This window comes from Anser cygnoides, chromosome 14, assembly GCF_040182565.1.
Source record: "Anser cygnoides isolate HZ-2024a breed goose chromosome 14, Taihu_goose_T2T_genome, whole genome shotgun sequence".
Classification (NCBI taxonomy): Eukaryota; Metazoa; Chordata; class Aves; order Anseriformes; family Anatidae; genus Anser; species Anser cygnoides.
The window spans coordinates 12024640-12036373 of NC_089886.1; the positions used below are offsets into that span (position 1 = coordinate 12024640).

The window sequence follows — 11734 nt, forward strand, 5'->3', positions numbered from 1 at the left end:
TTCTTACCTGCCCTGGTGTCGTGAGGTCCCTGTGCTGACTTTGTAGTCCCTTTCATTTATTCTTCCCAGCAATTCAGGGGGAGGAGTGTAATACATATGGTGAATGGGTAAAAATTAAATTTGAGAGCCACAAGCAAGACAGTCCAGAAACCTTCATGGGGCTGACTCGATGCTCTTGCATGCTGTAACTGCAAGCTCACGCCTGAGCCTTTAAATTCTGGTGTAGTGTGCATGGGGTTAACATATACATCAAGCCCAGCACCCCAGTTTTCAATTAAATTGTTAGCCAAGCATCCAAAACATTAATTTCTTTCAATTACTCAGGCTTGCTTCTATAGTGCCTATTTCCCACGCTGTTAGTGCTGTCACTTATGTTTAGCAGGTAGCATTAGTGGCTGTGTTAGACTGAGTAAGGTCCCCAGCGTGACTTAGTTCTCACAAAAAGGCGCACAAAGAAAGGCAAAAATAAATGCAAAGCTCACATAGGGAAAAAGGGTTATTTCTACGTGATGGGTAAGGGTCACATAGCATCTTACTTGAAGCGTGCTTTTTCCCCCCAGTGAGATGCAGTGGAAGCTGCTGACTTTTTTCCCCTCGAAGCAATATAAAAGGATCTGTCTTATCAAGCACCTGGGCTTGCCTAATCCTTGCAGCCCGTGTCTGTGCAAAGGTAGACTTGTGCTGTAAGCAGCTGTGCACTGGGGAGGAACAAGGGCACGGTGTTTCTTCTCTCTCGTGCTGGTGCAGCACCCACTGCCTGCTCCCAAGGAGCGGTTCCGTGAGGCCACAGGTGCTTCCAGTGCTCCAGATCACAGCGCTCCACTGAGATGTGTGGTGGGTTGCTGGGAATGGCCACTGAAGGCATTGATTTTTCTTACAGTAGGAGGTGAATCTCTTTGAGTTCAATGGTAAGTTCCATCTTCATGTCCCAAAGGCCAACTCACCAGCTCTCTGTTCCCAGCAAGGGCTATAGGATCACCCATGGAATTGTCATGGGGTCTGCAGAGCCACCATGTGGACTTGTCATAGGGGGCTGCAGGGCCACCACAGGGACCCCCACGGGGGCTGCAGTGCCACCCACGGCTCACAGCGTTGGGTGAGGGGCACTGCCAGGCTGGGCAGAGTGCAGAGGCCCCAGGGACCCTCTACAGAGGTTCCAGCCCAGGTCCATCTGAGCAGTGGGCTGAGAGCCCAGCCTGGTCCGGTGGTCTATCCCCAGGCAGCTCGGTGGAGTGTTTTTTGCATTGGGTGCACAAACAGAGCCACATCCCATCCCGGCCATCCTCCCCCCAGGTACTCGACTCCCAAAGGGGCCAAGTCCCATTCCAGCCATCCTCCCTCCTCAGGTGCATCCCTGTGACACCAGCCTCTTCTCAGAAGGAACGTACTCACACAGAAAACAAACTGGGAGCAGGTGCCAGGTGTGACGCCTCCTGGAGGAAGCCACAAGCCAGCACAGCACAGGTTGGAAGACAACATCACATTCATGGTGAACCAGCCCAAATACCAAGGAACAAAGTGTGGCAGCAGGATGCCGAGTCAAGCACTGACAGATCACTGTTTGTATGTGCAGGGGATGAGGTGTCCCCTTGACTGCCCTTCACTGAAAAAGAAGCTTTATTCCTCAAGGCTTTGGCCAATTTTTTTTTTTTTCCAGACAACTCCAGACGGAGCAGTAACTAGATTTTGCTTTCATTAATCCATGGGCAAAATACTGCAGAAGAAGGGAAGCAGGCAGGCCTGCAAGTGCATTTGTGCCCATCAGTTTGCACTGCTCCCAGCACCTTGGGCATCCTTTGCTGTGGAGCTACCACAGGAAAAGCTGAGCAGGAACCACACAAGAGCAACATGCCACAACATTTCCACTCTTGGGAACAAAATCTGGATGGCCACAACTGAGACAAAGCAGTTCTTCATGCATTTAATCCATGGCAACAGACCTAATTTGCAGAAGGACTACACAACTCCACTGCTTGTAGCCTAGCTCCTCTTTGTGCAGAGGTCTTGGGCAACGCTGCTGCAGCTGGGAGAGGTCAGCCAAAAGCCATGTCCACATCCCTGATGCTCTCTGCCCACTTTTCTCCCTTCAGTGAGCTTCAGTGGAGAAGGGAGCATTCTCCTTGGGTTCTTTTCTTTCACTCCCTCTTTACACACACTTCCTTTGTCCCACCTTGCTCTTTCCCTTCTTCTAACAAACTATCGAAAGCACAATCTCAGCTATTTACATTGATATGTTCCATTTACAGGACTATAAAACACTCATAAATCAATATTAATATCATGGTTTAAATATGAATATATATATATATTGGAAATAGAAGACCCTGTCTACTCCTGTTCCCTGGGTGGAAAGAAAAGTAGCCTTTACCCTGGAAACTCTATCAGCACATGAATGAGATTCCTGTATTGCCTGTCTGTAGCTATTAGCATCTGAAGAGAGATTCCACTTTGTGTAGCACCCAAGCAAGCATCCTGCCTGTGGTTTCCCCAAAGACCAACACCAAACCTCCCATTTTGGCTCCCAAACCGATCAAGTGGAGCCAAATGCCCCAGTCACTGGTGTAGTGGCTGCTGAAGGAGAGCTGAGTCCCTGGAGGCCCTGTTCCACATACCGAACCCTGCTGTGCTTTTATTGTTTGGAAACTGCAGCTACACTTGATAACTTGGCAGAGACACAGCCATCAACTAGGTCACTTGGATACAGTCTCTCCATTGCTGTTAAAGAGCTTCCCCATTCCTGAAGTCCTCTCACAGGATAGTAGCAGCTGCTGATTCACCCCCCTCTTCAGGAGAACAAAACATGAGAGCTGGAAAGGCAGCCAGGTAGAGCAGGAGGCGCTCTTTCCATCCCACAGCACTTGAGAGGAATATACACACCCTGTCCATGTGCTTGCTCCAGGGCAAAGGAGGAGCTGAGGCCATTTTTGGTCCTGAATGTGCTACAGTAAAGTAAATACATCAGACCGAAGCCAGAGCATATCTCCGTGGCTCTGGGGCCCCAAGCAGAGATGTTTTCTTGGGGCCGTCTTGCTTTGGAAGGAGACAGCATTGGCAGCAGTTTGCTTGGACTGCAGGTGCTGCGTTGCTGGGGCCCTGCTCTGCCTGGACGCAGGGCTTCCACCGTTACTGGTTTCTGCCAGCAAAACGTGTATCTACTCAGCTGCTGAGAAGGCAAAGCAACACGAGTAACCTTGCTTCAGCAGCTGCAAAGCAGGCAAGGAAATGTGCTGAGACCTAAGATGGGAGCTGGGGGCTTTTGTCTAATTGCCTCACCCTGAGCAACCAGCTGTGCTGGGAGCAGATCCCCGCAGAGAAACCACCCTGCCTGCTCCAGAGCCACAGCAGCCTGCTTAGAATCAACTGCCAGCTCCAGCCCCTAGAAAGTTCAAGGCTTTAGTTTTGGGGAGTCATTCTTGTTGTTTCCTCGTCAATTTTGTTCAGGACTCTGGTGCTGGGGTCTGCCAAGCCACTGTTTCCACCATACTTGAGTATCTTTGCCACGGTCGCGCACCCCGGCCACACAGAGCTCTCCTAAAAGGCAGACACACGTTCACATCTGCCCAAGCCCTGAGGGGCGCAGGGCAATGACACGTCCCCTCATCCCACCAGCAGTCCTGCGGGACTCGTCCCAGCACCCGGGCAGGGAGGCGGGTGCCGCTGCAGTCCCACCAGCCCTGCTCACAGCCCACCGCAGCCTCCCCTTCCCGCACGAAGGCGCCGCCATCACAGCACGGCGGGGCCGCCCCGCCTCAAGATGGCGCCCGGCCGGCTCCGCCCCGCCCCGCCTCAAAATGGCGGCGGGCAGGGCCGGCCTCTCCCACCGCTCTCAGCCGGGGCGGCGCATGCGGCAGCATGGCGGACGATAAGGTGAGTGGGGCGGCTGGGCAGGCCCGGCACGGCGCTGCGGGCACGGCGCTGCAGCCTGTGTGTTTCCCTAGGACCCGCTGCCCAAGCTGAAGGACCTCGCCTTCCTGAAGGGGCAGCTGGAGAGCCTGCAGCGGCGGGTGGAAGACGAGGTGCACGCCGGCGTGGGGCAGGTAAGGAGGGCTGGGGCCGGCCGGCTCTGCTGCCCCGTCCCCTCCCGCAGCCTCACTCCTCTCTGTCCCCGCAGGATGGCTCCCTGCTGGCTTCTCCTTTCCTCAAGGGCTTCCTGGCCGGCTACGTCGTAGCTAAACTCCGCTTCTCGGCAGTCCTGGGTTTTGTGGTGGGGACGTGCACGGGCATCTACGCAGCGCAGAACTACGCCGTGCCCAACGTGGAGAAGACGGTCCGGGACTACCTAAGCTCTCTGAGGAAAGGTGGGGACTAGCGAGGGGAACCTGGCCGGCAGCGGCTGTATCAGTGGCACTCCTGGGACAGGCAGTGGGGCAGGAGGCTCCTGGGGCACCCGGACACGTCCTGCGTGACGTTCCTGCCCCTTGGACAAGAGCTTCACACCAACCGTTGTGAGACACCCACAGGTCTGGTTATGGGGTGTCCGTAACCAGTAACGGTGAGAGGCAACCACGCCATTACCCCCAGCAGCTCGGACGTCTCAGCAGCCAGCTGGGTGCCAGCTGCCCGCTCCTTTGGCCCCTCTCCCTGCAGACCCCCACTGCTGTCACTGCCCACGTGCCCTTCCGCTGAGCAGGTGCTGTGCCCTAGGATTGTGCTTTGTGTGGCTTCCTGGGGAGACTTCTGCTTCTCTCCTTAATTAGAAACAAAGCCATTCCTTTCCTCTGTATCAGAAATGTAACAGGTAATATCCTGTTTTAATCAGGTTCATTAAATTCATGGTATTTGCTCTCTTCTTGAATGTGCCAGGGTGTGAGTCTATCTGGCCTCTCCCCATTGGTAGCAGCTCACCTTTGCTGGCTGCTACCTGAAAATGGGCATGTTTGGTAAAGCCACTGGCGCTCTGCTCGGCCCTGCACCCTGGGTGCTGCAGCGGGGGCTGTGGGGACTGATGCTGCTCTTGTCTGTGGCTGTATACGGCTCCCATGCTCCCCTCCTGACCCTGTGCAAGGTGGATGGCACAATCCCATTCAGCTCTTCATCCGTCGTGGTTCTCGTCGAGCTGACAAAGCTGGTGCTCTCCCTCTTCTTCCTGCTGACCTGGGACCGGCAGCTGCTGGGAGTTGCCGTGTCCTGGCACCACGTCGTTCCCTTTGCCCTTTCTGCCCTGCTCTATGCTGCAAACAACAATCTGGTGGTTCACATGCAGCTCTTCATGGATCCCAGCACCTACCAGGTCCTGAGTAACTTAAAGATTGTCAGCACTGCGCTCCTCTACAGCCTCTTCCTGCGTCAAAGACTCTGCATGCGCAAGTGGTTGGCACTCTTCCTCCTGATGGCTGCTGGGGTGAGCTACAGCTTTGGAGGCTTGCAGGACCCACAGGACTCTACCAGCCCCTCCAGGATGCAGCTGCACGTCACGTTCGTGGGCTTGTTGCTGATCTCGGTGTACTGCCTGATATCAGGCTTGTCTGCTGTCTACACAGAAGCTATCCTGAAAACCCAGGGTCTGCCTCTCAGCCTTCAGAACCTCTTCCTTTACTTCTTTGGGGTCCTGCTCAACTTGATCGGCCATTTCTGGAGCAGCACAGAGAGAGGTTTCTTGGAGGGCTTTTCCTCCTGGGTGTTGGTGATTGTGGTCAGCCAGGCCTTGAACGGCTTGATCATGTCTGTGGTCATGAAGCACAGCAGTAACATCACCAGGCTCTTTGTGATCTCCTGCTCTATCCTGGTCAATGCTGTACTGTCTGTCATGCTCTTCAACCTGCAGCTCACCCTCCTCTTCTTCGTTGCCGTCTTGTGCATCGGCCTTGCTGTTCACTTGTACTATGGGGTCACATAGGTGTTGCCTTCCTGCCCTGCATGCACCAGGGCAGCCTTTATTTGTTACTCAGGGGTGTTCATTGCTTGTGCTGGGGCTGGTGTTAGAAGCATGGTGGTGCCTCTTCACCTTTTCATTGGCGAAAGGTGCCTGAATATGTTACTGATGGCCTAAAGCAAATGCACATGAGGGCATTGCTCAGCGTGTACATGCCCAGGAAGCAGGGATAGTGCCCTGTCTGTGCTCTGCTCCAGCCTGGCCAGGACTCCACTCCATGAGGCTCCTGCTTGATCCAGTGGACCCAGGCTCTAGAGTGAATCCTGAGCCCCTTGTCATGCAGTACATCACAGTCAAGCTGCTTCCCCCATCTTCTGCACACCAAAGCACACACCTAAGCACACAGCCATCCCCTGTGCCAGTAAATGCTGTTGCAGGGTTAGCTCTGGTGTGCTTCTGATGTGCATGCGGCCAGCCCTGCTGCATGATCCCGGCCAGAGGCACCGGCCTTCTGCGTGGAGCAGCGTGCTGCTGCCTGGAGAGCCCCACACTGTGGCTGGGGGCATTGCTCCCACCTCCTCTGCAGTTTTCCAACCTAATCCTCAACCCAGCCCCTGACTGAAGATCTGGTGGGCATTGGGCTTCATTTGCCTGTCCTGGGCACAGCATTACTACCCTCCTCTGTGGACAGTATGAGGGAACTGTTTTGCCTGCTTTTCAAAGGGGAGACAGCACCTGAATTTGTACAAATGCTGTGGCTAGTGAATTCCTGGTGGGCGGAAGTCACTGCTGGCTCTGGCATGGTTATTAAAGCTGTGTTTCAACAGTGTGCGTGTTTGTCCTCCCTGCAGGAAGGCATCTCTGTCACTTCACAGAGCCTTGCTCTGCCCTGTTTGGGAACACATCTGATCCGGACACCCCTTGGTGAGGGGGCACCTACTTTATTGCATGTGGCTGCACACCTGCAGCCATGAGCCCTCCCATGGTGCGTGCTTCAGCCTTGTGTCTGTGTCCGCTTGGTGCCACAGAGGGCCCTGCCTGTGCTGTTGAGAAGCCAGCGCAGACTGGACCAAAGGCTTTGTCCTAGGCGGCAGTTGTCACAGCGGCTCATCTGTCCCCTGGCAGCAGGGGTCAAGGTGGCAGGGAGCTGTGGCTGCGCTGTCCTTGCTGCCAGTGCAGCTGTGCCCCCCATTCAGGGACGCTGGCTCAGGGTGCCTGTGTGGTGGCATCAGCTGAGCTGTGGCTTTTGGCTTCCCGCAGCTGCCGGTTGTGTGCAGAAAGCTGCACGGCGTCCCACAGCACCTCCTGCAGCAGCGCCCGGTACCGGTGCTCCAGTGCCTCCGCCCGCTCCTCCGCCTGGCGCCGCTGGGCCCGAAGCACCTGCGGGGACACCCAGGGCCCCCCGGCATCTTCCTGGCCCCCGCAGGTGGGGTGGTGCCACCAGCCTGGGTTTGGTGCCCAGCCCTCCCTGCGCACCTGCTGCAGGTGCTGTCTCCAGGCCTGCATCTCCTGCCGGTGGCTCTGTAGCAGGGCCTCCAGGTCCTCCTCGGCCGCCTCGCGCTCCCTTCGCGCTGCCTCCAGGCTCAGGCGCAGCATGGCCACCTCCTGTTGCCAGCGAGCTGCGTCCCACTGCGAGGACAGGGGCAAGGACAGGGCAGCTCTGGGATGTCTGGGAGAGCCTGGAGCCCTCCGGGTCGACTTCTTACACCTCGTTCTGCCTGGGGCTCTCCTGTGCTCACCTCCTGACCCAGCGCTGGTCCATCCCCGAGCTCCCGCTGGAGGAGCAGCTGGTGCTGAGCCTGCAGCCGCTGCCTCTGGGCCTTGGCCATGGAGTATCCAACCTCCAGGGACGGGCATGGCCAGCACCGGCTCCCTGCCTGGCAGAGGCAGGGCCGTGGGGCACGCTGTGAGGTGCTGAATGTGGGGGCACCTGGTGGGGTCTCGCTTACCACGTGGCCCCCGGTCAGTGCCCACTGCTCCTCCAGCAGGTCTTGCCCCGCGCTCCCTGGGGCTCGGCTGGTCCCTCCCTGGCAGCTCTCACTGGCCCTTGGTGCTTTTTGGGGAGAACAGTGTAACGTAAGCAGTGCCCCCTGCCACGGCAGCCCCCCAGGCGTGGGGCACGTGCCTATCCCCTGCTCCCGACCTCCTGCTGTCTCCAGGCTGGCACCGTCTGGGGACATCTGGGTCCCAGGCTTTTGGGCGATCAGGTCCTGTGGAAGCAAGAGGAGACATTATGGGGACACTGGCAGACCTCGGTACTTCTCCTGTGCCCAGGTTGTCCCTGGGGGAGGTGGTCATTGCCTGACCTGCGCCCACCTTGGCACTGGGCTGATGCACCTGGTTTGTCCCAAACACCTTGGTTGCTGCCTGCTTCTTCTCCCACCTTTGGCTTTTCAGTACCTGGAAAAAGGAGCTGAGGACGCTAGAGACTTCCAGACACGGACACACCCCACCCAAACCACCTTTCCCCCCATCAGGTAGCTCCCAGGTGCTGCCCTCAGTGCTGGGCGAAGGCCTGGGACACCGGAGGACCAGCGCCATCCTGGTCCTGGCCGGGCCGCGGGGTGTCCAGGGGAGCGCCCCCACCTGCAGCTCACGCAGGGCTCTCTGCAGCTGGGCCACTGCTCTCTCCTGCTCGGGGCCGCCAGCTCCAGCCAGCAGCTCCATCCGCAGCCCTCGGATCTCCTCCCGCCGCGCCGCCACCTCTTGCGCGGGGTCCCAGTGGGTGGGTGACACTGTCTTGGCTGCCCCCTTCACCCGCTCGGCCAGCGCCAGGGCTGCCAGGATCTCCTCCCCGGGGGTGTCTGGGGGAGCGGCAAGTCGTGGGTGCCCAGGCAGGGGATGTCCCCGGGCTGGCACAGCATTGCTGCTGGCAGGGGTGAGCTGGTGGCTGGCATGCTGCTGTGTGCCAGAGCAAGCAGCGGGACATTGAGGAGGGCACCGCGGTGCCATTCCCAGTGCTACCTGGCAGCGTCACGCACAGCAGCAGGAAGGTGAGGCTGTTCCCCTTCAGCAGCTGCTCCACGATCCAGGGCAGAGCCCCGGTGCCTGGTGCCAGGGTCATGGGATGGGGCACCCTGCCAAGAGACCCCCCCGGGAGAGGGATGGGGCGTGGAGCCGGGCAGGCGGTAGCAGGACGAGGCAGAGCCACGGCTCAATACGTACAGCTCGGGACAGGGTCCTGGGAACGCCAGGATGCGGAGAGCTGAGCGCTGGTGCCTGCCGCCCTCCCGCTGCCGCTCCACGGTGAGGGTGAAGAGGCTGCAAGCCCTGGGGAGAGGCGGCAGTGAATGGCACCGCGCGGTGCCTGCACCAGCCCCTGCCTCAGGCCCTGCATCGACCGGGCCCTCACCCCTGTGCAGCCGGGTGCCCATCTGCTGGGGGCTGCCCCTCGCGCTGCGGGAGCGGTGCTGGGGCAGCCCCCAGCCCCCACATGTAGACGCTGATGGCAGCTTGGGCGTTGGGCACAGCGATCTCCATTGCCTCCTCCACCATCCTGGAAGCAGGGAGATGTGAGCAAGCAAGGAGGGAGCCTCCTGCCTCTGCGTGCCCAGGTCCCTTGGGGGACAGCCCTGGGCAGCCCCGTGCTGGATGTTGGGGTACCAGCCCCCAGGTGCAGCTGCCACCGCGGGGCACCAGGTACCTACAGGCCCAGGGGCGTGATGTCCATCACTTGCAGGGCTCGGCCGTCAGGACGGAGCAGGTCCCAGGCTTTGCCCTCAGCACAGACCTGGAACAGGGATGGGTTAGACACGGGGCAGAAAGGGGGGGCTGCTGGCACCCACCAGGACCCCGTGTCACAGGACAAAGGGCTGGAAGGGGATGACCTTTGGCCAGGGAAGGCCAAAGCCTTGGGAACCCCAGATTTGTGTAGGGCTCATGCCGAGGCTTCCCATGCCTGGGGAGCCCTGTGAAGAGGTGAGAAAGCCTGAGATGCAAAGCTCTCTGGTCCTGCATGCAGGACTGGGCACCAGGACTGCAGCAATACATGGTCTGGCCAGCCCTGCTTCCACCATACCTGGACCAGGCTGACTGTTTGCAGGCCCTGTGTGTCACTCCCTGAAGCCTCCAGCTCTTGGAAGACAGCTTCGATCACCTGGAAACAAGCTGGTCAAGCTGGGACCCGTTGGCTCTTGGCACCCATGGCTGAGTTCTCACGCGTACCAGGAGGACTGGGGTCAGTAGGCTGATCCTGGAGCCCAGTCGTCCACTGGATGTTCTGTCACCTCTCTACAACCACCCCTGTACCCTCACCTGCCAGACGATGCCTTGGAGTGGCAGCTGGGTCCCAGGACCGTGGGGGTCCCACAGCAGCAGGGACACGCTGTAGCCAAGGGGCACCAGGGCCAGCTGGGGTCTTGCCAGCTCCAAGACCTTCTCCTGGTAGGACAGATGTGGACAGCAGAGCATGGGTGGCGTGGCACAGCCGGGACGGTGCGGATGGCCCAGCACGGGGGGCATCAGATCAGATGGCATAGATCAGAGATCAGAGAGCACTGCATAGCACGGAGGGCAGGGCACAGGTAACGTGTCACAGCACGGCAGCCACAGCTCAGCACCCAGGAGGAAACGGACAGGCTGAGAAACACCAGCGGAGCCACACGTAGGAAAAGACCCAGGACCCAAGCATGCCTGAGGAGCCAGCAGTGGTGCTCAGCACCTCCTGGACAGAAGCCCGGTGGGCTGCAGGCGTGCCCCTGGTTCCCCTGGCTGGGGACGGGGGTGCAGAAGGACGTGGGGCACACGGTACCTGTCCTGCCTCCAAGTGAAAGATGCCGTCTACAGTCAAGCAGCTCTCCTGGCATGGAGCGAGGGCGATAATGTTCAGCTTCCCTGCCATCCCAGTATGACCAGTGCAGGGTAAAGGGAGGACCGAGCACACTGGGCTGGAGACGGTGAGGGTGGCACAGAGGGTGGGGGGAGACCCCTGTTCCTTCTCCTGGTGATCCCCAGGAGGCCCCCCCCTTCATCCTTCCCCCTGGATGATGCCTGGGCAGGCATCTGCTGGGCAAGTGGCTGGGATGAGGCTCCCTGCTCCCATCTGAGCCACCAGGGTCCCCTGCCCCTTGATGCCCCTGTCCCTGCCACTCTCACCTGGATCTCCTTCTCTGCAAGAAGTAGCTGCCGGGGGTCTCTGCTGCTGGCCCCCCAGCTCCCTCCTGGCCCTGAAATGGAGCGTGGAGTGTGGTCACCCTGCCTGCCCTGGTTCTGCCCCCCCCCAAACCTCCAACAGCTGAAGGCCAGGTCCTGGGGCTTCACATTGTCCCCAAGCCCTCCCACTGTGACCACGGTGCTCAGAGCCACCGGGGTGGTGTGGACACCCTCTCCCCACCACCAGCCCCGCCAGCACGGCTGGCAGTCCCGGCCCCAGCACTACCTGCAGCCTGGTGGAGTCCCATGGCCGCTCGCACGCACACCTCCTGCTCGGCCTGTGGGGACACACGCAGCAGAGGGGCAATAAGCAGGGTCCTGGCCTGAGCACCCACCAGGATCTGGATGTGCCCCTGGGGCCACACCACACAGAAAACAGGAGGCAGACACCCCCCAGCCACCCTGCGATGTGCCCCACTCACCTCCCCAGCATCCATGGCTAGCTCAGCACCGAGCTGCCGTTTCAGGCAGGGCAGGGGATGGGGTTATGCAGGGCGATCATGTTCCTGTGCATTATTGATGGGTATCAGGCACAGCTGTGTGGGCAGAGCCAGGCAGGGACTGAGCCCAGCCTGGAGGCACCATGTTCTGGAGGCTGACGTCTTTCAGCCTTGGAGATCGTTTGACGTGGGGCTGTTCACCAGGTGGTGCCCCCAGGATGCTGCCAGCCCTCCGGTGCCATGGTGTGGGGCGAGCGGTCCCAGCACTGTGCGTTATCGGCACCGGGCTGGCAATCTGCCCCGGGGTGCCACCTCCCCACGCACCCTGCGG

The 11734-nt window shown here is 59.3% G+C and overlaps 2 protein-coding genes across 2 annotated transcripts; both read left to right on the forward strand.

Annotated features, from left to right (window-relative positions):
- Nucleotides 1-3738: 3738 nt before the first annotated feature.
- Nucleotides 3739-4789, forward strand: LOC125180579 (SLC35A4 upstream open reading frame protein). Its single transcript, XM_048051514.2, has 3 exons — nt 3739-3867; nt 3939-4037; nt 4112-4789. Exons 1-3 carry the CDS (start codon nt 3853-3855, stop codon nt 4307-4309), a joined length of 312 nt encoding a protein of 103 aa, XP_047907471.1. The 5' UTR covers nt 3739-3852; the 3' UTR covers nt 4310-4789.
- Nucleotides 4790-4863: 74 nt separating this feature from the next.
- SLC35A4 (solute carrier family 35 member A4) lies at nt 4864-6641 on the forward strand. The gene has a single exon (XM_013202036.3). It carries the CDS (start codon nt 4868-4870, stop codon nt 5834-5836), a length of 969 nt encoding a protein of 322 aa, XP_013057490.2. The 5' UTR covers nt 4864-4867; the 3' UTR covers nt 5837-6641.
- Nucleotides 6642-11734: the final 5093 nt, after the last annotated feature.

Excerpts from the sequence above, each read along its gene's own strand:
- SLC35A4 (XM_013202036.3), top strand. The coding sequence starts at position 4,868 with ATGGGCATGTTTGGTAAAGCCACTGGCGCTCTGCTCGGCCCTGCACCC.
- LOC125180579 (XM_048051514.2), top strand. Across the intron at positions 4,038-4,111 it reads TGCACGCCGGCGTGGGGCAG|GATGGCTCCCTGCTGGCTTC; the intron begins GTAAGGAGGGCT and ends CTGTCCCCGCAG.